Source organism: Thunnus thynnus, chromosome 23 (assembly GCF_963924715.1).
Source record: "Thunnus thynnus chromosome 23, fThuThy2.1, whole genome shotgun sequence".
Taxonomy (NCBI): domain Eukaryota; kingdom Metazoa; phylum Chordata; class Actinopteri; order Scombriformes; family Scombridae; genus Thunnus; species Thunnus thynnus.
The window spans coordinates 3,770,344-3,797,524 of NC_089539.1; the positions used below are offsets into that span (position 1 = coordinate 3,770,344).

General features: G+C 40.2%; 1 protein-coding gene and 1 long non-coding RNA gene across 4 annotated transcripts in view; one reads left to right on the forward strand and one right to left on the reverse strand.

Annotated features, from left to right (window-relative positions):
- scube1 (signal peptide, CUB domain, EGF-like 1) overlaps positions 1 to 27,181 on the reverse strand; it is a 123,186-nt gene that overhangs the window by 82,214 nt on the left and 13,791 nt on the right. For 2 of the 3 annotated variants that reach the window (XM_067581060.1, XM_067581061.1), the window contains exon 3: positions 11,848 to 11,973. In XM_067581060.1, the coding sequence (XP_067437161.1) occupies positions 11,848 to 11,973 (126 nt within the window). Of the gene's footprint in view, positions 1 to 11,847; positions 11,974 to 19,506; positions 19,667 to 27,181 lie in introns of those variants that run through there. The other variant, XM_067581062.1, reaches the window with a different exon arrangement.
- Positions 488 to 1,528, forward strand: LOC137175472 (uncharacterized). Its single transcript, XR_010925619.1, has 2 exons — positions 488 to 755; positions 1,409 to 1,528. It is a non-coding gene; the product is annotated as an uncharacterized lncRNA (long non-coding RNA).

Consider the following 27,181-nt stretch of genomic DNA (forward strand, 5'->3'; position numbering starts at 1 on the left):
TCATATCAGTGAATCAATAAATACAAACACTGTTGACTGATTTCTTCCTGTGGAGCCGACATTCAAACTATTTTGGTGCAGTAAATGTCTGGTGAAGGCAGTTTGTCTGGTTGTTGTCCTCTCTGCTCTCCAGGAGCTGCAGCTGGCAGACGGCTGCTTCTGTGGACAGAGACGCTGAATGCAGGTTGAGAGAGAAGTGGGGAGGCTGCAGAGAGGTGGAGAGTGTGGATGGACTGTTGATGAGACCATTTTTTTCCCACTCATGATAATGTGTGAGAGGAACAGAAGTGACTCTACAGCTAACGCATCTCTCTGGATTCCGCCATATTTCTATTTTGGTCGTTGCCTTGGTAATGCGCCTCCATGAATTTAGGGTTTGGAGCTTCTGAAGGAGCACGAAGGGAGGGGGTGTATTTGTTTGGGTGTTTAGTTCAAATATCAACAATCTTTCTCTAGAATTACTGACTCTACCTTTAAGGAGAAAGGAGATCAGCTCCAAGGGGACCTGAAAAAACCAAGAACAAAACAGGCGCCAGCTCTGACACTCCTCCAGTTACAGACCCCTACACCGAGTTCATTTAAGAGAAAGGGAGGCCATAAAACAGAGGACAGAAAGAGAGTGATTGTGCACGGTGCAGAGATGCAGCTTTAACTCTATCACCATACCAACACAGCTGTGTTTGGTGGGAGTTACTGTATATAGCTGTTAGAGAAACTGCCAAACTGCCAAATGAATTGAGTCTTCGTTCACTAAGGTCTGTCTCTGAACTACCCACTACCACCATTTCAACAACTTTGAATGTTTGAATGTGCAGTGGTGTCCAGTATACTGTCTGAGGGATTGCTGGACTGAAGGCTGAAACACTGTGACCAGTCATGCATTCAGGTTTATTTTTTAATTCAGCTCATCCTGGATGGAGGCGCAACTACAGGCTGAGTTTCAAAATTCCACAGTTTTCCCAGAACATTTTGTGATTTTGATTTAAATATTTTGGTGTTCCGTGTGATTTAAACTTGTGATCTTTCCCCCACTAACTAACACATATCCAAGATTCCAACCTTTCCAAAAATCCTGGAAATATCAAATTATAAATTGATACATTTTCCGACTTGTAGACATGTTTGCAAAGTCATCCAGCTGTATGCCCATCGTTTTCAGTGAATGCACTCTAGATGGTGCATGACTGGAAGTCCAATCGAACTGTGTGCTGACTTCATTCTGTCCTGGACTCATACATCCATAAACCTCCAGCTCATGTGTAAATATATTGGTGTGTTAGTGCCGCAGAAGTCATTGTGTCCTCGCTGAACTCTGGGCTTTGCTTTCATTGCACTTCCTAACACTATTTCAGGCAAATCTCATGGTTTAACGGATGTCATTAATATGACTGATGCATTTAATTTTCAGGCTGGAGGGGGAGACACACAGAGAGACAGAAAGAAGAAATGCAGCCATCTCCAGTTCCAATTGATCTCTGCCAACATTTCTGCATAAACACAGGCCACGGGGCCATTTTGCAAGTTTCAACCGGAGCCCCTCTGTTTTGTTGGATTGTGCTTGTGTAAACTTGCGTAAAAGTTTGTTTAGACACAACGAGGATGTGCTTGACACATCAGAGAGGGGGGGATAAGGAGACGGTGAGGGGCTGGAGGGAGGCAGAGCGAGGGAGGTGAGGAGAAGGAGGGAAGGGAGAGAGATGAGGTAAAGGGTAAGGGTGGGAGGCTAGTAAGGAAAAGAAAAGATTTGTAAGTAAAGAGGCAAACAAGAGAAAAGATTAATTCCAAAGTGCTGCGTATCTATTTTTATTTTTGCTATGTGGAACAGGGGTGAGTTCAGTACATACTGCACACTGTAGATTTGGACAAGGGTTACTCTCTGTTTGTCTAATTTCATTATAAAAAAATCTCAAACATCTATGAAAACATTTGCATGAACCTTTCTAGAGGGGTTGATCATAAATTGGGGAGCTATGGGAATGTTTATTTCTCTTGTTCCTCACCATACTGTACTCTCCTTTGTTGTTGCACAATTTTGTAGAGCACTATGGTTTATAATAGGGTTGAGAGACTAACAGTGGTGGACAAAGTATTCACATCCTTTACTTCAGTAAAAGTATCAATATAACAATGTAAAAATACTCCATTACAAGTAAAAGTAGTGCATGATCCTACTTAAGTAAAAGTACATAAGTATTATGAGCTTGATGTAGTTAAAGTATTGCAGTAAAAGTAGTGGTTTGGTCCCTCTGACTGATATATTATTATATATGACATCATTAGATTATTAATAGTAAAGCATCAGTGTTAGAGCAGCATGTTACTGTTGTAGCTGCTGGAGGTGGAGCTAGTTTACACTACTTTATATACAGTTAGCTAGTTTAGTCCAGTGGTTCCCAGCCTAGGGGTCGGGCCCCTCCAAAGGGTCAGCAGATAAATCTGAGAGGTCGTGAGATGATTAATGGGAGAGGAAAGAAGAAAAAACAAAGTTCTGATACACAAATCTGTTTTCAGTTTTTGGACTTTGGAAGTTTCAGGGGAAAAATCACTATTTGGAGGAGCTGTTAACAACTCATAGACATCTGAACTGTAACCCCTACTACATGCTGCTTTTTGTGAGATGTCAAAAGCCAAAAAGATTAGATAAGTAACTAAAGCTGTCAAATAAATTTAGTGGAGTAGAAAGAGCAATATTAGTACAATACTTGAGTGAATGGACTCAGTTACTTTCCACCACTGGGGACTAAGTAAAGTTTCCTTTATTTAAAGGATAGGTTTATATTTTTCAAGTCTAAATACAATACTCACATGCACATATGTACATAGAAACAGTTTTTGGTTGCTGTTAATGTTTCTCCTGCCCATACTGTCTGTGAAGTGATCCCTTCCTAACATGATTCTAATGTAAATGATGGGAAACAAAGTCATAGTCCACAGTCCTTGCTCAGTGGAGCTAATATGAGTCTGAGTTAGACTAATCAAGTTGGTATCTTCCAAAGTTATAAAACTTTTAATATGATATGTTTTCCCCAGAGAGTGTTTCTTTGTTGAGCCATGGGGGAGGGATAATACCTCAAAGAGAAGACTCTATATAAAAAAGACTTGTAATTTTAGAAGATGCACACTAAATTTTTCTAATTCAAACTGTTGAAAGCCTCATATTAGCTTCAGCTGAAAGACCGGATTTTGTCCCTGATCACTTGAGATCACTTAACAGCCAGTATGGACAGGAACAATAAAAACAAGCAAAAACATTTGAATTGTACATTAGAGTATGTGTACGTGCACTGTTTTGAGACAACCTTGAAAAACTGTTACTATGTAAGCATTTTTTCTATTTTTCACACATGTTCAGGTACCATCATGAAAATGAATCTGCTGATTCCAATAATAGAGCACAGAAGAGATTCAACTGAAATCTGACAAATATAGTGTAGCCACAATAATGCAGTTTGGAAATGAAATGTTTCAATTCTACATATTGCTTTTGTGTCTTGCACATTTTAGGCCCTTATTTTAAAACAAATCAAGTGGCTTTCATGAAAGTGGATTTGATAGCTCCATGTGAGCATTGGTTTATCTGCCTCTTCCCTCCCTCTCTGTCTTGTCTCCCACCTCCTCTCTGTTACATGTTGGACCTTTCTGTGACTCGCCCCGGTCGCTGACTCCCTGCTGTGCAGCCACCTCTCAGATCTCGCGTCGGAAAGAAAATAAACTCACGCGAGTGCACCAGACATTCACAGAGGGCACTGAGCGATCGACACATTGAGCCCAGCTGTGTCCACGCCAAAACAAAATAAATAAAGTCAAAATCAAAAGGAAGAAAGGAACTGAACAGGACCAGCTCTTTAATCAGAGTACAATTAGGCAATCTTAAATCAATTAGTGCACTAACTTGTTGACACAATGCATCTGGGAGATGATGGAGCGACTTCCTGCACGCTCACGCAAACTGATTTCTTTCTTTTTTCAACACTCTGCAATTTTCCAGTGTAGTTTGTTATCCAAGACTCATTCAGAACACCACAATGTTCTGAGGTTTCTGAGTATCATGCTTTGGGTCTATTAAAAGCCACAAAGTCTTTATTGTTTCTCACAGGCAGACCAAGAGAATGCAAGAAAAGTAAGACATAAATTGAGTGTGAACTTTGAGGGTGAAACAAACAAGTTGTTGCACTTTGATGCAACAAATACAGTGTTGATCTGAAGGGTTAGACCCAAGCAGCAACCTCTGGGGCTGAAAAAACTGAAGCCAACATGGAAGTGCCAAAAACTGCAGTTCCTCAAATGGCCACTTGAGGCTGGCTCCAAAAGTGAGTCAATCCCCATAAACCCCAATGTTAAAATGCCCAACTTTACAGCAGAAATAAACATGTTATATAACTCACCTGTGTAATTTTGTAAGTTATGCACAATTAAGGGCATGGCCGCTTTGAGTGACAGGTGGGTGCTGACACAGGTGATTCCCTACCACTATGACAACGTTGGTTGGGTAACGTAACCATGGTGTAAGCCCATATTCACAGAGTATAGGTGTAGCCGTAGTTGTCATTATTTCAGTGTGTTTTCAGCTCATGAAAGTTAATTGTAACACTTTGGTCACCTAAAAAAGTCTTGTTCAGCATTTGGTTGTACTAATAGACCCTCTAAGGAGTCGGATGTTCAGTGTTTTCCAGTAAGTACATTTTGTTGTAATGGTTTTAAGCCTGTTTTTTGCTAGCCAAAATTAGCATTAGCATTATCACAGTTAACCACTGTAAATGCACCGTGCTAACCAAGCTAGCAGCTAGCGTTAAGGTCAGCTCCACCCTCTTGTCCAAATATGGTCACTTCTGGCTCCAAAATCCAAGATGGTGATAATGAAAATGTAAACTCAAGGGTTCAAAACAGGAATCCACAAACCAGTGGGTGACATCATGGTGGCTACGGCCAATATTTTTTACAGTCTATGCTTACAACAAAGCTCATTTCCCCTCTGACTGTGCTGAGCTTCATTCTTTAGCTCTCAGTCTCTGCTGCTGTCAAACTAAAGGAACTGAACTCAAAAGCTTACTGCAACAAATGTCTTCTTAGGATAGATGTGTTGCAGGGATTGACATTATATTCCCAGCTGTGATTAATGAGTGAGAAAGCAGAGCTGTTACATTTCTACCAGTCATGGAATACGTGCTTTTAATTGACAGCATCTTTGAAGTCATCGCAGCTGATTCAAGCCACAGCGCTGACGTATGATGTTATGACAACTCGTCATACAAGAGCCCAGACACTCTTTGTCTGTGGATGTACACACACTGCCAGTATTAATTGCGTGTATGCATGTATAAATGGGATGAGAGAGGGAGTGTTTGCGATTGTGTGCTCTGATCCATACAGTAAATCTCCTGCTGAATGAGACACTTGAGAGTGAGACATTACAACAAACACTGGGGTCCTTGTTGACGGGCAGCGTGAAGACGAAGGATGGAGCTCGGCTTAAACTGCGGTTTGACAATAGGCCGACATGTCAGTCTCTGAATGCTCTGTTTAGATGGTTACTATGCATCGCAGGGCACTATTTACCTCCACAGTTAGTGATGACAGTAAACATAAAGCATCAGAGAGGCTGGTGACAGTACGGTATCCATGAGTCAATACACAGGAACGCATTACCCAATCTGCAGTGTCGTATTTCTTCTCAAAGTGGGCTAAATATAGACTGATCCTACGTAACACCTATCATACCTGAAATACAACCTAATCCTCTGTACAGCGTCTCCCACTGCCAGCAATCTTGCTTTTTTGGTTTTATGGGGTTTGAAATGGGAAATTTAGGTATTTCGTTCCAAAATGAGATATCCCACGTTTGCAAAAACAGAAATACTGCTGGCCTCAGAGCAAGTTCCATAATACAGGCTACTATTAAAACTATGAGTCATCTCCACACCTTTGCTTACAAACACACTGGTTCTGTCTGTTTTTGAAATATTGACTGGTGCAACCTTTTCTCTGAGATGTACACAGCAGTTTGAACTGAGTACATGCAAGAGGTAAGCATTCACTGGGTACAAAAACAAGTATGCAAACATGCACAGTAACATAAATGTCAATAATCAAACAGAATAAAATTAAATTCTACACATGAAAACCTTTAAAAAACTTAAAAACTAAAGCCAGACCCTTAATGTGACATATTGTAGCAGAGGCAAAGATGAATGTCACACTCAAGCTAAACTTCTAATTTGCATTGTTTCATCTAGAACACTATATATTTGTAACTGCCTTGAAAGAAAGGCTTAGGTGCTGTGTCACAATATCTTGCATCACTTTTGGAGGTGTTGGCAAGGTCAAGCAACCAAACACATCTTAAGTGTGTGACAGATTTATGACAAAAACTGCTCTGCCTGTCAGAGTTTGCAGACACAGCCCAGATCCATCACTCTGTCCAAATTGAGATACAACATCCAAAAACTATCTATCAAGTTTTCTCCTCTGAGATCTGGATGCGGCCTGATGCTAGGATACTCTTGTGACGTTCAGATGCTGCTGTACAAACAGCACAGTGCTGCAGGAGGAAGAGCGGGAGGGTTTCCTCTTTTCTTGCTACAGTGCGGAAGACAGAGTCACTCATTAATTTACTGTTTTAATTTACTGCGTTTCACAGCTCGACCAAGTCTAAAGCATCCAGTTGCTGACAAGCTTTTACACTGTACACTTTATACTTGTACTACACTACATTTAAGATTGAAATATTATACTTTTAACTCCACTGCATTTATTTGACAATTATTATTATTGGTCATTATTAATTATAATTAAGAATATACATACAAAACACATGATTGTCTATAAAATATGGTGCATTGCTACTGAATATTTTCACTTTGAATACAGGACTTTTACTTTGAATGGAGTATCTGTGCATTGTGTTATTGCTGCATCAAGAATGAATTCGCATTCCAACACTGCTAATAGCTACAGTATTAATGCATTAGTCAAACATGAACACTGTCACCTGCAGAGGGATTGCTACACCCAATGCAACAAAAACCAAGGCATTAATGGTACGTTTTATTACTGCCTATAGATGAATCTGGCAGCTGATTTATGTGTCTGCCACCACCATTACTGCAGTGTTAGAGTGCAACTGCACACATTTACACTGGTAGTGAAAGTAGAGATGTTTGGGTCAATTACAGTTGGCAGTTATTCAGTCTCAAAGCACTAGTCTGAAATTAATTATTACACAGGCTTTGGGAAAAAAATAACATTAACGTCCGACCTCCACAGAATAGTCAAAGTGCTTTGTGGAGTAAACCCAGCACGTAACTCCTGCTGATTATAAATCATAGGACTCCATGATTTCTTGTATTGTAATCAGAAGAATTGCATCATTTAATAAGAATCAGAAACACATGATTCTGTGAAAGTGGAATGTCAGCCAGGAAACGTAATGTTAAGAGAGTGCCCAACTAGCAGAGATATGCGGCTCACCAGTGGCCCCATAGGTGGATCAGTTTTAAGCGGTCCCCCGCTGGTGCTTCATCACTCAATGTGCAATCGAATCATGAAGACTTAATGGAGATTTGTAAAAGTGATATTGATTTCATGGAGCACAGGCTAGTGGCTTTTACTTTCCGTTTTTTTTCCAAAATCTCAGTTTACTGTTGGAGTTCCAATGATTTTATTATATAACGATTTTCTGACCGCAATTGGTCTTTCTCAAGGCAAGTTCTGGAGCACACAGTTTTTGGCATGCATTCATCAGATAACCCTAACCCTAACCCTAACCTTTATTTTAATTATATTTTAACTATATTTGTATAATGTTCAGACTTCTTTGCATACATGCCAAAGAAGTGAAATCATTTACATGGGCTGACCCCAGACCTCTAACTGTAACCTAAAATATGTGGAAAAAAAAACACTGACATAGTAATATTAGAGGATAGGTTTACATTTTTTCAACTAGGCTAAATACATGAATGTGTTTAGTATATATTTTATGGTAACCTGTCCATTAAATGTGGATATTACTTGTGTACAAGAGAAAATTTTAGCACTGTCAGGTCAAGATTGGAAAAGTCAGAATGTCATGCAATGATTAGATAATGCTCATTTTTAATGCTAATGCTAATTTTAATATGTAGCAATTCACTTTACCCCACCAATAAAATGAGGGCAGCTTAGAACAAGCCCAGAGAGCTAACATCTCATTGAATGTTAATGATATAATGATATTATGTTTATACATTATTCCCATTAACACACTGACTAGTCAGTCTGTATGTCTGCTGCTGTTATCTGATGATGGTTGAAAGTCTAGTGGAAACATTCAGTGATCTGACTCACTCAATCAGTTTAATGTGATGAGAGAGAAGAAGGAAAAGGAAAGGACACCAGACAGCTATTAAGGTAATTAAATGAAAGTCAGTACAAGGTCAGCAGACAGACAGAAATAGTAGAACAGGTCAGAGGGAGAGAAAAGGAGAGAGAAAGATAGATGGAAAAATAGGCAGAGTAAAGCAGATGGTGAGAAACTGTAAAAAGCAAAGAGAAAGACAAAAAGAGAAATATATGACAGTGAGAGAGGAGGGGGGACAGGCAGACCACAGAGAGAGAAAGGTGAGTAGGGATAAAGAGAGGGAGAGGAGAGGAGAGGAATTTAAGAAGGTGGAGGAAGAAACAGAAATAAATGAAAGAAACAATGATATAAGGAAGGAAAAAAGAAAGGAAACACTGGGGACATAAGGAAGGAAGTAAGAAAAAGAACAAAGGCAGATAGAAAGAAATGGTTGTAATTAGAAAAGAAAAAAGTGAAGAAGACACACTGGAGAGAGGATTAAGCACAAAAGGAAAAGAGGAATGGAAGAAAGGAGAGACAATAGATAAAAGGGTGATAGAAGTAAAGTAAGACTCAAAGAAGTGATGACAGAATGAAGTCTAAATTAAAAGAAAGGAGGAAGGAAATAAAGAACGATGAGAGGAGAAGGAATGAGCAACCCTGACTGACAAAAAGAAAGAACAAAGAATACAATAAAGGAAGAAAGGAAAGAGGGAAAAAAAGAAGGTAGAAATAAGCAAAAAAGGGTTACACAGCCTGTACTGGCTTTGAGTGTGATCACACAGATCCTGCGTCTGATTTCACGCTTTACTGCCTCGTTTGAACTCAGTAACCAGCTTTTAATTAGCAGCAGTTCATTAAGGCCGCATCCTTTCAACATCCAATAAAGCAAGTCTCTGGGTTCAAGTCAGACGTGGGCTGGTTTCCTCTTGCCGGGCCGTAAAGAACAGGTGATGATAGTTCTCACATGACTCAGTTGGTATCGTTTCAATTAGTGGCACAAACACGTGTGGTGCAATCCCACTAACCTAACGCCCCTTTTCTTCACTTGACCACAACACACGGAATGACACAGCAGCTAACCAGTGAGTTAACGGCTGTGGGACAGTCAGGGACCATTTACTGACAAACCAGCAGGAAATAAACAACACAAAATACTGTCAGACACAATTACAGTGACACTTACCCTCCAACTAAATGCACCAACACGGAAAACGGGCATATTCTCAAGGAAAAATCTGTCTTTTTTACGATCAGGGTCTCATTTTTTATAGTTTTTGCCATCCCCATCATGTGTCTGAGTATGATCAGTTTTCACCAGCTTCACTGGAGAGATAAAGGGACACTGAGGCAGCCACAACTGAATTCTAATGTGGGGATGTTATAAGCTGCAGTTCCTTTAATGGCCACTAGATGCTTGCTTAAAAAATGAAATCCAACTTCATGGAAGTGAAGAGGAAAACCAATTAGTTCTCTCTAGAAATACAAATCAGTAAATGTTGTCCTGTGTGCCTTGATTATGAAAACTATTGTATGTATGTACTGTATATTAAGAAGATATCATAACTTGCGTGGTATGTTTGAGTTGTGTTCACATTGATTGACAGGCTTGTTCATGTTTGGACTATGTATTTACATTCATATATGACATAACTATGTCATGGTTAAATCTATATCACTGACAATTATATAATAACTGCTTATTATCAAGTGAAATCTGATATGAAAGTTGTATGTATGTACATGTTAATCCAAAGGTTTTATTGTTTATTGCATTCCAGGGCTACTCCCTGGTGTAACTGTCATGGCATGCTGTGTTACTGTATTTACACAGAAACAACATGGAAGCAGGTCATTTTCTGCAGATGGAACGAGGCAGCTGGAATAGCAATGGTCAGATCAGAAAAACGCGTCTATGTGTTTTTAATTTGGAGGAATTGTTGGATTCCTGCTGTTATAAAGCTGTTTGTATCAGTGACTCCCATTTCTGCATTCCACAATTTATCCAGTGTACAAAATGCTAAGATAATGAATATGATTGATGGCAAAAACATAGAAATGAAACCTCCAGTCTTAACTTATTGTATCTTTCAAAATGTCGGTAAAAGCCTTCTCAAGAAAAAACACTTTCACTCTCAAGAATACTGATATGCCGAATTAAATGTTAAAGCTAAACCAGACCAGTACTGGTTGCTTAACACTGTCAGTTTTTGGCAACAAGATGCAGCTGTTTTTATCTTTATGGCTAATGACACTGTGACACTTCTGTAGAATATAACTCTATTAGTGCAAAAGTAAACTTCTACTCGTGCACTAGAAACTATAGAGGCATGTTTGAACTGGGCACTGAATTATGACCATTTTCATTTAACATCTTTGGCCGTGGAAATTTGAATTCTGATAGCAGAACGCCTTAACTCTGCTTTATATCAGCTGTCTAAAAGTCATTCCTGTGAGGGGAATCCACAACTCATCAGCTACTCTGCACTGCTGGCTGCCGCTATTAACACTCAATCTCTCACTCAATCTCTCCAAAGGGTCAAAGAATGAGCTACAACACTTACAAATGCCAAAACATATCCCACCAAAACACACGGACATCCAAAATGACATGGTTTTTTTACATTTTTAATTTGATTTTGCTCTCATCAGTCAGCGGTGGAGGACAGATGGGATTAAATGTGTTTGAGCACATCCGTGCAGAACTACGTGTTGCACCGGGCAGAAAAAACATTAGTCTGGCTGACACTAAGTCAATAACACAGCACTGGGGCTAAATGGGCTGGATCTGTCAGTAATAAAGCACAGCCAGATATCTGTAGGAGAACTCTTCAACCCCGACCGCCCTCCCAGAGAAAGGAGCATAAAACAGCACAAATCATGGAAACCCTCCAAACGATGACAGAGGGACTCTACGGAGAAAGGCGAGCTGAGCCAGACGGGCTTAAGAGATACAAGGACACACACACACGCACGCACGCACACAGGAACATCCGTGCACCCTTAACCATACTCTCTTGAGCACAGACAGACATATCTATTCACAATCATACACTGAATCTGACACATGCACACACACACACACCCCAGAAACACACAGACGCTCACTGATACATACCAAGGATATATTAACATTTAGGCACACTTAGACATGCAGATTACCAGACAATCATACATTTAAAACCAGACTTACCATTGACCTAAAAAGTTTGTGGTTTTGATAAAGTATGCATGATGTTTTTCGCCTTATTTTTTGTTATGGTACAACACCCACATTGGTCAGTATGTCTCAATTCTTTGTCCTTCTTCAGTCCCACTCAAAAATCAACACACCCACACAAAAATCCCATAATTGTACTGTATAATAAAGTAGATATAAATAAAGGTCAGGATTAAACAACAAGACCTTTGTTGGGTCTAATTATGACCAATGTCATGACTATTTTGATCTTTCCAGTCCATAAATTGCATGTCAGAGTGGAAGTAACACACAAATAGGAAGAATGTGTTTAAACAAAGAGTGTTCGTACCCAGACAGTTGTGTCCGTCGTGGGCCAGCATGAATCCATCGTAGCAGGTGCATCTGTAATTGCCTGGTATGTTGATGCATTCGTGGACGCAGCCCCCGTTGTAGTCGTTCTCACACTCGTCCATGTCTGAGAAAGAAAGGAGATGGGATGTGAGATTATGTTATTGGAAGAGGAAGTCAAGTTATTTTCAGTTAGGTTGATACACTGCCGTAGTCTGCGCACAGTCAGGATAGTTATAGAGACTCGATTCTCTGTTTCAACTTCCAGAGTGACATAATCCATCATTGCAAACATAAAACTGCTACTGGTTAGGTCAAAGTTCCAGATTTATTGTTTTCTTGTCAGTGGTGCGTAACATTACACAGTCCTTCCTGTCAATCATCTGACTCCTGCAGGAAGAGATGGAAATCTCTCTCCAGGAAATAAGTTTTCAATTATTATCACATATATTTTTTTCATATTCACAGCATCTTTGGTGTTGAAACAGTGAAGCAAAATTAATAATGATATATAATCCCTGAATAAACTAGAATCATACAGACACTTTGTCAATACAGTTTTAAATGTGAAGTAATACATTTACCAACAGAATTTTTAAAGGAAAATGATGACCTTTTTTTGCATTTTGATTCACCCATTTGCCATCTGTTATCATTTGCATAGCACTTTTATGGAGGCAAGAAGAGCTCTCATTGTCTGTCACCTGCCCTTGTTGCCGGTGTGCGTCTGAGTGAGCACCTTTAAAACTGCAGACATGAATTACATCTTGACATCAGTCAGTGGTGCTAAATAAAGTGGCAGATGACAGCATTATTACAGTATGTTACTAGCAGGAGTATGAGCAGTAAAAGGCAGCAGGTGTCTGCATCTAGCACATGATGATGAAGGTGATAAGGATAATGATGATGATGGTTTTGTCCTCAAGGGGAAATTCATTGCATGTCATAGGCGGTAGGGACGGTTAACTGCCGAGAATATATTTGACCGGTTACACATGTGGGTCTATAGGTTAATTTACATACTTGGGTTGGGTACTGATCTCATCGCTTCACATTATTCACCTTATATCGATCGGTGCCTTGTGGGACTGAGAGTGAGTGCGGCCCTGGAATATGTTTTAAAAACACACATTTACCGACTGAAGTGTCTCACGCAGAGACTCCGACACTGACAGGAGCACCCACAGATACAAAGAGACATGACAGATCCATTTTACTAGCCTGCAAGGCGGCTAGCAGCTAGTTAGCATGGTTAGCATCATTAGCCATGCCATGCTCTGTGTAGCCCTTAGACTGTATAAAAATCACAAAATGAACCGGTTAGTTACCAGTTAATGGGTGTTGGTCTATCAAAAGCAAAATGAACCATGATCCTTCCCTAATAAGAAGGAAATTCAAATAGCATGTACCATTCAAAAATTTGGACACACTCGTTCAAATGAATGGGAAGTTGTGTCCATACTTTTGACTGGTAGTGTACATACATCACAAAATGTAGCTGTAGCCATTTCTGATGGATTACATTTATTTTTGGACCCTAAATGAATCTGTTAACATCACTGTTCACAGGTGTCCTTGCAGCACTGGGGGTTACTCAGGATGAGGTAAAGTGGGGGCATCTGGATGGGGTGAGGAAGAAGAGGAGAGTGTCAGCCGGTGCTTATTCGTCTTTTGATGATCCCCCCCCCCTCCCACCAACCCTCACCTCCATGCTGAGCCAGCGGAGGCTTTCACAGGAGCTGCTCACAAGTGGTTGCCATGCGGAGCCATTTAAACAAACAGTCCTCCCCCTCCGTGTGAACAGCAGGAGATCCGCCAGGCAGCAAGGAAGACCCTGGCCCAAATCCTCCTCCTCCTCCTCCTCCTTCTCCTCCTCCTCCTCCTCCTCCTCCTCCTCCTCTTCCTCCTCCTCCTCCCTCAGCACTGAGGATGACAGTGCAGGTGCCTTTTGGTTCTGTTTGATGACCATCTCACCCTCTCTGTCTCTTCCTCGTGCCAAATAAGATGTCAGTTTGATTAACACAAAGTCACTTTGGACACTGGCATTTCATTCCACGATCTGTCCAGTCTCTTCCTGTACTCTACTGTTTCTGCCATGTGTCTTTTTATTCTCTACTATGACTTCTGTCTGTCAACATGACTTCTGTCTGTCTCTCACCTCCACCTACATACCTGCTAGCTTATCCGTCTGCCTCTCTGACTGTCTACATCTCCTTCTGTTTGTCCAAAAGTTTGACAGCTGATATTAATACAAGGTATTTTGAGACTGAAGTCACTGAAAGAAGCCCTCTCTGTATACTTGCAGGTGTTATTACACAGACACTTAACCATATAATCATATCCAAAACACCATAAGCTATGGCCTCATAAACTAACTCAGCAACCCATCCCCTATATAAACACATATTGCATGCAGAGTTATTTAATTCTATCACATTGTATTGTTCAGATGTTGATGCCACTAGCAGCAAAAAGGAGCAATGATTTTAAGAGTGCATACATAGGGGCATAAACACGCACCAGGCGACAATATGATACACATGAATGCCAGAGGTTTCATGCTATTGCCCTAATCAACAGTTGACGGTTGCCTAGCAATGTGCCAGGACAGGTAAGGACAAAGAAGATTGCTAGCTGGCAAATATGCTAACATGGCAGAATTTAAAATAAATAAAAATCTGGAAATGGAAAGGAAGGAGGGAAATGCATTTAGCACATTTGTCAGACCTGAACAATACAACTTTGTTTGCTGATGTGAAAAATTCCAAATTGTTCATGCTGAGTGTATCGACAAAATGTTGACTGACAACATATTTAATTTTCTTTCCCCACAACATCTGCTCACAAGTGTTAAGTAGTCTAAACCTAAACACATATGGGACTCAGTATGAGAAGTCATGTGCTTTATATGCCCACAAACCACCCCAAACACCCTCCTTCTGACTTCTTTGTGGTAAAAAAAAAAACACATAGTACTTCTTTGAATGGATAAAAGGTTCTTGGTCTTAATTTCTAGGAGACTTGGTTGGTGAGGCACATAGACACTGGGTTGACTAAAGCAAATCTTTAGACGAAACTCAAAAGGTCCATCCTATCAGCAGCAGATGTTTGAGATTTTAACCAAATACTAATATTAGCCTGAGGTATGTGTTGGCTTTTGTGTGTTAGGAGCAGGAAGCGAAACAGTCAGTGAATCAAGTTTGGTAGGCGAGGTTTGATCAATGGGTGGCTGATGGCTCCAAACAGGAATAAGACCCTGGCACACAGCAGCGATTGGCGACACACACAAACACACACTCAGCCTCCACATCCTGTGTGTGGACATAACCCAGACCTGGATACTGAGCATTTACTGAGCACTCGCACAATAAATGCACAAACATACGAAAACAACGTGCGCGCACAATCAAACAAACCTATTCACCGCACTATTCTCAAATACCTTTTATCCACAAAACACTTCCTTTGAGGTGATTAACATTGTGATTTTGGCTCGAGTATGATTGCTTTGAAGACTCCGAAAGCATGCGGACATAAACATGAAAAAGATCTTCATCTGAGAGGTTTCACTTGGTCTGAAACCATTATGACAGAAGACAAATCAATGCCACATTCTGCACCGTGAAGCGCCACAGAGATGTTTACCGGAAGCCAATTACGCAGGCCAACGCAGATCGGGGCATTTTAATTCTGTTTGTCTGATCTCTGACGAAGGAACCCTGTCTCTGCGCTTGAAGGACCATTCCAGCATTACTGGTGTCAGAGGAGAAGATTAATAGCATCATATTGCGTTCAGTACTGTAATATAAAACGCTGACCTAATCCTTCTTCAAAAACGTTAGAAAACTGACCTTAATGATCTTTAATTGAGCTGCATGTGTAAGAACAGCCAGAGTTCATTTTAAGGGATGGAAAACATAACAAATGACCCAAAAAAATCAATCATGGTGGAATTGTGCTTTAAAGAGCATGAGCTTTGTGTATACAAACTCCTCACAGCCATCACTGGCTCATCCTGAAAGGCATTTGCAACCAATTAGGGTGAGCTGGAATGGGCGACTGTTTGGGGAAACGTTGTTTGGACACTTTGCTGTGCTGCCAGCTCAGATGGCGTGGTTCAGTGCAATGTGGCACCTCCTATGTGCTCTGCTTTTCATCTGTCGGAGATGGAGGGAGAAGGTAAAGACTAGAACTAAAGGAGCATGGGGGGGGGGAGAGCCTCACCACTGAGGGTGAATGTAAAGCAGCAGGTGATTAATTGGTGCCTGAGTTGCTTCAACTACAGTCTGAGACTACATCCACACTAAGCTGGCTAAATCTCACTTCTGTTGTTCTGACATTTCAGCGTGGACGGACAGCTTTATAAATCAGCCTGAAAATGCTAGTGCAGACACAAGTCGTTCTAACATTTAAGACTCAAATGTATCTGCCTTAAAGAGAGAGTGTTTCAAAAAGTTACAGAAATGGTTGTACTGTGTCTGAGGCAGAGCTAAGCTCAAGGTTGAAAAGACTGACATCCTAAAGGCTCAATCAAATTAATGGAACACATCCATTAATATACACTATATCTGTTCATTCCAACTGATCTCAACAGTATCTACATGCATCTCTCTAGTAATACCTACAAAGAAATGAAAAGCAATCTGCCTGCTACTAATCCACAACTAAGGCTATAAGCAAAAGAGTTATGACGTTAGCATAGTGGACAGCAGTTCAAAAAATAAAGCACGATACACAATAGATTACTGATGTTAGCCCTGTTTTAACTAGCCTGTTTAAGACATTTTTAGTAATCATGGCTGCCAGACTTCCACTTCATTTTCACAGGTAGACCGGTTCTCACCAATGCTAGCAATGCTGAATTTTCTGTCACTTCTGAGTCTCTATGGTCCATTATTTTGTGGTTCTATTTTGTGGAAATGACTGCAACTATAAATGAACCGATCTCATCAACAACTGCAAACAGCTCACTGATTAAGTATGGTTTGTTTAAGTTCTGTGGTCATCTTTAGCTTAGCTTTAGTGCCTGACAGTCACTGATAATCTATTGGTGATTGGCATAGAAAACATATGGGTCAAACCTCTGTTTACACAACAGGAACATACTGTATATGCTATTGAACTCATTCAACTAAAGGACTCTGGGGCTCCAGTGATCAGCTTGTTTTGTGAAAATTAAAGAGGATAAACTGTTTGGATAGTGGTGTGCATTGAGGTGATGGAGAGAATAGGATAGAGGGTTTGAAGTATGTGTAGGTGTGTGTATGTGTGTCTGTGTGTCAGAGAGATTACGGGGAGGTGGGAGAGGTTGGTGGAGGGAAGAGGAAGGTGCCTCGTAGGGTCTAGTTGGCCCCAAACGGTGCCACTTCCTGCCCCTGAGCTGTTGTTGACATCTGACAGCGGTGCCCCGACAGCTTCGGACTGGCTGCTGCTTCCGCTCACATACACACGTTTTCTAATTGCCGGGGAAATGTTTATGCTCCACGTCTCATCAAGTGAATTAGGCGCCTTCACTGACGGCCCCATGCCCTCTAACTGAAGGCCAGAGGGAGGGGAGGTGAAAAGGGAGGGAGGAGGGCAGGAGAGGGGATGCTGCTTTCATTTCATGCAGCATTTCTAAATTTTATATTTTCAACGTCATGCAGGGTGACTTTTATGTTAGTATCGACCATCGGAATCAGAATTTATGTAAACAGGCTGACACGGAGCAATGTAACAAAGTAGGACAAAAACTGCACATTTGCAAGATCTGATGTATGAACAGATAATAACATCCAATTTGATGACACACACACACGTGCGCTTGTTTTTTGCAGCCATTATACGCATTTTTCCTACGTACTTTATGAACTTAATGACATCAAATTAGTGAGTACATGAGTGCATGTTACGGGACAATGGTCAAACCCACAGGGTATTATCACCCCAATCAGCAGTCTAGCATCTTTTAGTTAATTGTTTTGGTTTCAGAGCACATTTACTGTATGATTCAGTCTCACCACTGGTACCACTTCCTGCAAAGCACCAAACCCCACAAACAGACAACATTAGCTACTAGCTGCTTAAGAAAGTGGAACATTTAGCAGCTAGACAGATAGATATGTTTCTTCCCAAACACAGCTAAAAGGAGTAATAGTAGTAGTGAATATTGGACTTACAGTCAGGTGGCCAGAAACATGATTCCAAATAAATGCTAATGTTTCTTCTTGGCTGCTGATGTGTAGCTACATGAGCTGTCAGCATGTCAGCCATAACAACTTAATAAATCAGTGAGATCTGTGTGTCTGTCAGCGTGTTCTCTGAGGTTCCTCTAAGCCCCAAAAAATATAACTTTAAAAACCGCAGGACGTTTTGTCTGACATTTCGAGTTCTCATGTTGTTAAACAATTCTCTAATCTTCAAAGGCTACTAGAATCTGTTGAGAAACCCACTGTATGCGCCCTGCTATGTACCAAATGGCAGAGAGAATGAGCCAGCTGTTGCAAACAAGTTGAACATCTAACACCTTGTTATAACTTTGGTGAAGACCAACACAAAGTTAAAAGGAGAGTTGATATGACTTACATTCTTCATGTGGGCAGAAATAGCTCCAATGTTGCTTTGTGTCTGCTGGGTGTCTGACATTATGTGTGTTTACTTGCAAACATGGTAACCATTTTCATGAGGTGATAAATGGCCTTTATCATTACAGATATTTTGACATGTCATAGCAGGAAAAACACAGGTGTGATTAATAACATTAACAACGGCCGTGGTATTGTACATGCTGTCTCACTGGCACTGATTACTGGGACACTTACAAGGAACTGTTGAGACTGTTGACACAATACAGAAACAGCATGGCAAACAAGCTCTAACAAATCCACTGTACGCTGCCCGACACCAAACGACAAAGTTAGAAGCTAGCAAGCTTGACATAATGATATTTTTCTCATAAACTGGTGGAACCAAAAGAGGAGAGTACATATTAGACATTACATTTGTCAAGTGGCCTGAACCCAAATAAATGCTAATTTTGCACTGCTATGCTATGTTTGCTAACATGTTAGCCATAACAAATTTACAAGGCGATAGAATGTCAGGTCCATGTATGTTAGCTTGTTTGAGGTTCCTTTGTCCCCCAGTCACCACAAAACTACAAGCAACATTATCTAGCATGTTAAGCCTCTAAATCTCTCATCTCTACAAGCTATTCTATTCTATTCCGGGATGTTTTAAATAAACAACATGTTAACAAGCTCTAGTAAACCCACTGTGTGACAGTAAGACAAAGTTAACGCTAGCGGATAGCAAGCTAACATAATGACTCATATTTTTCATCTTTTGGTGGAGACCAAAACAGGAATGAGAGATTGAAAATGAGACTTGCAGTACATTCATTAGGCTTATGCTTCTTGGCTGCTGGTTGTAAGAAATTGTTACTTCAAAAGGCAATAAGATGTCCCATTAGTGACTGTCAGCTCTTTGACCCCACTCACAAAATTAAAAAACAAGGAAGCAATTATTTTTTTTTGCAATGCACTATAGGCTACAAGACTGAGATATTCACTGCTCAGCACCAAACAACAGAAAGACAAAGTTAGCAGCTAGCAAGCTAACATGACTCAGATATTTTTCTCAGTTGACAGAGACGAAGACGAAGAGTGAAAAGGAGACTTACATGTGTCGGGTGGCCAAAAAACACAACTCCAAATGAATCCTAATCTTGCTCCATGTCTGCTGTATGTAACAACTTGCCAACACATAAGCCAACTCTTTTAAATTAATGACATTTTTGACATTTCATAGCTGAAATTGCAGTAAGTAACACAGGTGTAATGAATAACATTAACGATGGCTGAATTCCACCTAGATTTTCTTGTTAAAGGGCCCTGGTATTGTGCATGCTGGCTCACTGCCAAGGTTTACTGAATAGTTAATTGGAGTGAAACCTTTATTTTTATTGGTTGCACTTGCACCTGTATTTTTGCAGAGATTAGAAGTCAAAATGTCTGCCGTGAAAAAGACTTACATGCCAGCTTGATTTAAAGATCTACTGTCCATTTGTCCAAAAAAAAAGAAGTAAGCAACTTTTCCACACAGCTCCTCTGGTTAATGGTCCCAGAGTGCAGCTACATTACAAACATGACTTCCCAAACTTTTGCATCAAAACTTGTAACCATATTAAATGGTGCGTGAATGTGGCTGACATCTGATTGACAGCCACATTAAAATGTATTAGTTAAAGAGCAGAAAACAGAAGTCTCAAATTTGACTCTGAAAGTAGATAAAAGGAGTTTTAACAGACTTCAGCGGCCATTTCCACTCGATCGTGTCCCAAAATAACAACCATGTGTGCTTATTCAAGAGCTTGGATATCAGGGCAAAACCAGAAAGAATCTAGACATTTTTATTTTTTTTTAACTATAGCATTTCACATTCCATTACCCAGACTTAGAGTGTGGCCGGCTGCGTTGTCAAGAACAAGCCAGAAAGCAACCGCCTGCTTATCAAGTCAAGGCCAATAATTAGGACGGATATTTTCTTTTACTGTTATAACTCACACAGACAGTTGTGTGTGTGTGTGTGTGTGTGTGTGTGTGTGTGTGTGTGTGTGTGCAATGATATAAAGACCCAGAAAATGTCTGCACATCCACATGCTGTAAATCTCACACTGTAAAAAATGGCTGTAAACAGTAATTTACTGTTTCTGCACAGTTAATTACTGTGAATATTTTTATTATAGTATTGTAAATTAGGCCTGAACACACAGTAATCAACACACTACTGTAAAGAATCATGGTGACACATCACAAGTAATAGTCTATCAACACTGAAGGCTGTGCATGCTACTGTGCTACAGACGGCACAGAGAAGCATCTGCAGACTAGAGCAGCTCTGGTGAGCGAGCGCAGCTGTGTTTCAAAGGTAAGGCAGTAGATATTGCCAAAGTTGCAATAAACATCACAATCCTCTGAGCTGAAGTTTCAAAAACACCACAATCTTATGATCTATTTCTCTGATGACAAACATGCCCCAGTTTCCCAGTTACACTGCTGAAAATGCCCAAATAATGCACTTTGTTGCGGTGATATAATGTAAGTTAGGCTAATGTTGAGTCTTGTGGAGCTAACTTGAACACAATAGCGAACGTCAACAAGTTAATTTGTTGAGCCATAATTTAGCCATCTGACTACAGCAAATAATTGATAGGCTATAACGTTATTTCTTGCACGTCACTTACCAGGACTGGTCATACTCTCAGTCTCAACCCACGACTACTAGTAATGTTACTGAAGTGTGTCCTGAAGCTGTTTCTTGTAACTGTTAGGAGAGGTGCAGGATTGTTGTTAGAGACTATAGATGTAATGGAACAGTATCTAAGGCCTGTGTTAATCCATGCATGGACTGCCTAGATGGTGTACAGTTGTCAGAGTTGTATAGTCAATTCTATTGCTATTAAACATATTCAGCCATAGTAATCATTAGTAATGAAGTAGCCTAGTTTTGAATGACAGCTTCCCTGCTATGACATCTTGTCAATATATAACATTTAAACAGTGGTGGGATAAGTACTCAGATCCTTTACTGAAGTAAAAGTACCAATACAGTGTAAAAATACTTCATTACAAGCTAAAGTCCTGCATTTAAAATCCTACTTAAGTAAAAGTGCAGAAGTATTACCAGCTACATTTTCTGAAAGTATTAAAGTAAAAGTACTCGTTTTGCAGAAAATCAGGCTATGACTGATATATTAAATAAATATAACAAAGTATATTATTAGTACTGATAAGTCAATGCATAGGCAGCATTTTATTGTTGTAGCTACTCGAGGTGGAGCCAGTTTGAACTGCTTTGTGTGGGTTATAAAATAAATCTGAAGGGTGTTGAGATGATAGATTGGGTAGGAAAGAAGAAAAGAGATAGTTCTGCTACATAAAATTGAATTTGGATTAAATGTTCAGAACTTTTTGTTTTTGTGAAATACTGGAGAGTTTCACCTCTTTGGACTTTAAACAGTCATTTATTTGAAACCATGTGAGGGAAAATGTCTCTTTAGCAGAACCATAAACAACTCAAAGACATCTGAAACATGACAAAGAGACAGAAATACACACTGATTTTTTGTAAGGGGCCACAAGCCAAACAGTTTGGGAACCACTGGTTCAATCTTTAACAATGTGTTGTAAATTATAAAACTCATCATTATGTTGTTTCATGTAAAATTTTAATCAAAAAAGTAACTAAAGCTGTCAAATAAATGTAGTGGAGTAGAAGGTGCAATATTCTCTCTGAAATGTAGTGGAGTGGAAGTATAAAGTAGCATCAAATGGAAATACTCAAGTAAAGTACAAGTACCTCAAAACTGTACTTAAGGGCAGTACTTGAGTAATTGTACTTAGTTACTTTCCACCACTGCCTTTATATAATTGAATCAACTAAAGGCTTTCCAAAGCTGTTTTGCTGTGATAAATGAAACACAGTTGTGCATTCTAAATTTTGATATCAAGATTTTCATTTTTACTGCAAATGTAGGTTCTTGATGTCGGTCATCAGTCTCCTTGATTACTAATAATTGGTATTGGCCCTGAAAAAAACATATCAGTTGACCCCTAGTCTAGGTGCCAAAGTTCTTCACTGCAGCTGGTTTGGGACTTGACAGCTCTTTGGATTATGTTATCTTTTTTTTTTTTTAACCTTTTAAGTTGTCAGACGGTTTCATAGATGGATAATGTGGACCTTCTCAACATCCTACAGCTTGCTAACTTTAGCAGTTAACATTTGACAGCAGACTACTCCAACCATAGCTTGGAATTGAAGCCAATGCAGAAGTCCAATACGCTTGAAAATCATGGTAAGTTTCTTACAGTGCAGGTGTGGAGTGAGAGCTCAAGCTACACAGAATTTCTTTGATCCCTGTCAGCTTTTCCTGAGTGACATTTCCACCCAGCAGGGCCAGACATCATCTGTCAAAAATTGACAAGGAACCTGGTTGGAGATGCTGGCATGAGGTCACTGTGTCTATATATAAAGCCTGAGCCTCAATGAATCTGACCCGCTCCACTGAGTCTGAGCTGAGACAGAGAGACAGGAGAGGCGGGGAGTACACAGACGGAATCTGTGTTAGGTGGGTTGCATGTGTGTGTGAATTTAGATATGTATGTGTGTGTATGTCTGTATCTAGCCAGTGAGGAGAGCGGCTGACTGATGACGAAGGTGCAGACGCCAGGCAGACAATGGCCTAGTAATTGTCTGCCACTTCTCCCTCTCGCCCTCCCACCTGCACTCTCCCTCGCCATCCATTCTTCCCATGAGATGCCCTTTCTCCCTCCATCTCTGTCTCTGTAAAGCAGGTCAGGCGTTCGTCACTGTGGCTCCCAGTCAGGGACAAGCTACGAGTACAATCCAGTCTGAAGCAAGGGCACTTCTTACAATTGTACATGCAAAAAACACATTTCTATGGCATCCAGTTAGAATAATAACCTCAACTTACACACACAATGCATCACTATTTCTGTTAAAATGAAATCCCAAACCTTCAATTCTGCTGAAACTGGCCTGAGATTGAAAAAAAACAGACGGAACCTTGATTTGTCAGTCGTACGGGCTTCAATTGAAGTGAAAAGGAGAGAGCAAATATATACGGTGATTGGTGTTAATATGACTGCACCTGGTAGCACCAATGGTAATAATTGATGACCCCAAGTACTAGTATAAGTACTACTGCAAATGTGGAAAAGTAGTATAAAGCCTTTTCTGTCTCCAGAGGGAGCTGTGTGAAATCTGATCAAGTGCCTCAATACCCACTGCATTGTGGGTATTGTAGGTGCTATGCTTTGACAAGGAAGAAGAATGTGTGGAAAAGAAAATATGCTAAAAAAAAAAAGTCAGTTTTACCTCTGATGCGTGTGATCAGAAGTGTCCACTTTGCCACCTGTAACCACACCCAACAGTGATGTCACAGTGATCCTGGAGTACACCTGTGCATCACTACAGCAAGCTGAAACGTTTCACCACTGGAGGTCAGCAAAAACAAGACTTTCAAGGGGGTGTTAAGTTATTCTTTAACCTTGAATGTGCCCGCTTTTGTGTGAAATATCAGTGTTACAATCTTGCACAGCCAAAGTGTCTTTTATTAAACTGCACTTTAATTGTGAAACATTGGAATTCAATATGTCATTATCTATGCTCAGTTTGTTTGCGATATAAATAGAAAAAAATAAAAGCAGCTACATATTGACTACAGAGTCAATACCTGTGTTTCATGGCACTATTACCAGTGCTCAAGGTGATGTTTCCTTTACCTGCTTCTCATTTAACTACTTGCTTCAGCACATAGTCATATAAATGCTCAGCTGAGACCCAGAGCACAAATATACACACACACACACACACACACACAGATGTTAGTGTGAATGGAGAGGGAATAGGCAAGCGCTGGTGTTAAAACACATAATGAGAGGGAGGAGAATGGTGCAATGGGCAGTACTGATGAAAACCAATCAATTAGCCTGTAAGTGACAAATGCTGAGTAAACACAGGGGGGCTTTCGCAGGGCGTCTGACAGCTCTGTGGCAACCAGCCAGTCCACTCATCCCTCCAGACCATCATACACTTTAAAAAACCTTGTTAACAGGACACTGACTCTACAAGTGAGAGTTCGAAAAAGTTCCCCAACTTTTTTTTTTGCCTCCAAAATTCATTCTAGCACACAAGCCATTTTGAAATATTGAAATGGATTTTTTTTTTTGCCGCAGGAATCTCACCCCTAATCTCCTAAAGCTCGTAGTCTTTCCTACCCTGAACCTTAAAAAAAGCTAATTCCCTTTAATTCTCAATGATTCATCTCTCAGTCCTTTTTATTTATAATTACCAGCTTGATAAACAAGTGCACAATACTTTGTTGATTAGACCATTGTGCTACATCTTTCTATAAACAGGGAGACATCTTTGGCAAAGATACACACACACACACACACACATACACCAACACATGTGCAGTAAAGCAGGCTTGACTGATACACAGCTCCTCCCACATACTCTTCATTTGACAGCACAGGGATAAAAGTTCACATTTTTCCATAACGAGCCGGCGGTATCAGCTCGTGGAAAAGTCTACAGAGAGGGCAGCGTTCATAAACGCCAGATCAAATTTCAGAGGCTTTCAGGGAAGCAGATTCACTGGAGAAAATGACTCCTCTGAGGACACAATCCTGATGGGAGCACTCAGAAGACAGGAGATAAAAAGGAGAACACCCATGGGCAGCAGTCTGTGGCTGGGAGGTGATCCCGCCGAATCCTGCAGGACGAGCGAGGAGCCTGCTCCTGGTGGAACAATGCAGCCTGCAAGCTTCTAATTTGTAGTGCGGAAGTGTAGCAGAGGCTGAGAGCACAGGTCGTCTCCCTTGGTCACCGGGGCTCAAATCCCAGCCGTTACAAAAGCACAACAGTGAGCCAGAGTTTTTTTCTATGTGGAGTCACACAGGCCACGTCCCCCTGGAACCTCTAAACTGCACATTAATAATGTGATAATCAATAAAACCCATGTTCGTGTTGCTTTCTTTAGTAAAATAAAAGTGAATAATAACGTCTGGACATTTATACTGATTCCAAATATAGCAATTCACAAGACTTATTGATATTCTGAACACAGACCTTTTCGATCTTGACAAAGATCCATGTGGTTTTTGGCCTTAGCCCAGCAATTTCCTGATGTGAAAAGTCAAACTACTTTACACTGTTGCTTTCTTTGGCAGCTGCTGCAGCGCTCGGCTCTCATTGCTGTGGTGATTCTGCACTTTACTTCACCAGAATCAGATGTCAATCAAACACTCTAACTCCTCAGTCTGTTTTCTTAGATTCTTCTACTGATGAACTGAAGGTTGTTGTATTTAACATCCTTGTTTTGTCTGCTCAGTAATGGTGGCTTTTACTGCTCATGCTAACTACACTGTTCTTTTTCTGAAATATGCATCACTTACTGTAAGATGTGAAACACTTGTTTTTTAATAAGGAAATATCAAAGTTTTCAAAAACTGGACTTAAAGTCAATCTTTATCAGTGTTTAGAGTCCCTATCAAGTGTTTTTGTCCTTGAACCTGATCCATGTCTTTTAATATCAAGTATCTGCTGATGCAGATGCAAACAGCTGCACAGTCAGCCTGAAGTAGGCCTGCATTAACATCAAGGCTTTTTTCTGACAGATTTAAGCACTGAGTCAAAAATGTCTTCTCACTCATTTCAATGAGATCACTGTGTTGATGCAGTGGGAGTTTGGAGGCAGAGAGTTTTGCAGAAAAATACATGATTGTCCAGCAAAAAAGTTGAATCTGGCTGATTCATTCCTTCAGCTGTTTGGCTGCCAGCTGACTAGCACTGGTGGGAAGTAACTAAGCACATTTACTCAAGTACTGTACTTCAGTACAATTTTGAGGTACTTTACTTGAGTATTTCCATTTAACGCTACTTTATACGTCCACTCCACTACATTTCAGAGGGAAATATTGTACTTTCTACTCCACTACATTTATTTGACAGCTTTAGTTACTTTTCAGATGAAGATTTGACACAATGGATAATATAACAAGCTTTTAAAATACAACACATTGTTAAAGATGAAACCAGTGGTTTCCAAACTTTTTGGTTTTTGACGTCTTACAAAAAGCAGTGTGTAGTCAGGGTCACATTTCACATGTCTATGAGTTGTTAACAGCTCCACCAAATAGTGATTTTTCCCTCTAAACTTCTCACATGCTTTCATTTCAATAAATGTCCAAATGATCAAAAATTTCACCAAAAATCAAAGATTAGAGAAAAAGTCCAAAAACTGAAAACAAATTTGTGTTTCAGAGCTTTGTTTTTTCTTCTTTCCTCTCCCATTACTCATCTCACAACCCCTCAGAACAGCTATAATCATTTTTGCCTTCTGACGAGGTCTGACAACACGTCGTACCAATTAGTTCCCTCTGTGCGTCATGTGGCCGTAATCAGGAAGATTCGTTATCCCAGCTTAACTATTGCTCCTCAGATTCTTTGAGAGTTCTTTTAAACAGCAGCAGCAAATTTAGCTGTATATGGTCATGCTATGCTATGAATGGTCAGTTCCTTCATGTAAGTCTCTTTAGCTAAATTAAGTTGAGCTTTGCGAAAATTCACTGCCAATGTTTTGCAACTGATTATTCCTGTAATGCTAAACTGAGGTTCAAAGGCAGTTTTCAATCAAAAGCAGCATCCAGAAAAGCGGACACTTTTTTCCCGAAACCGACTCTCCCTGCCTCTCTTGCCAACTGTGAGTTAACATCAATATTTTAAGCTTCTTGCCACTGTTAATTGTTTGTGCCACTCCGTGGGTTACT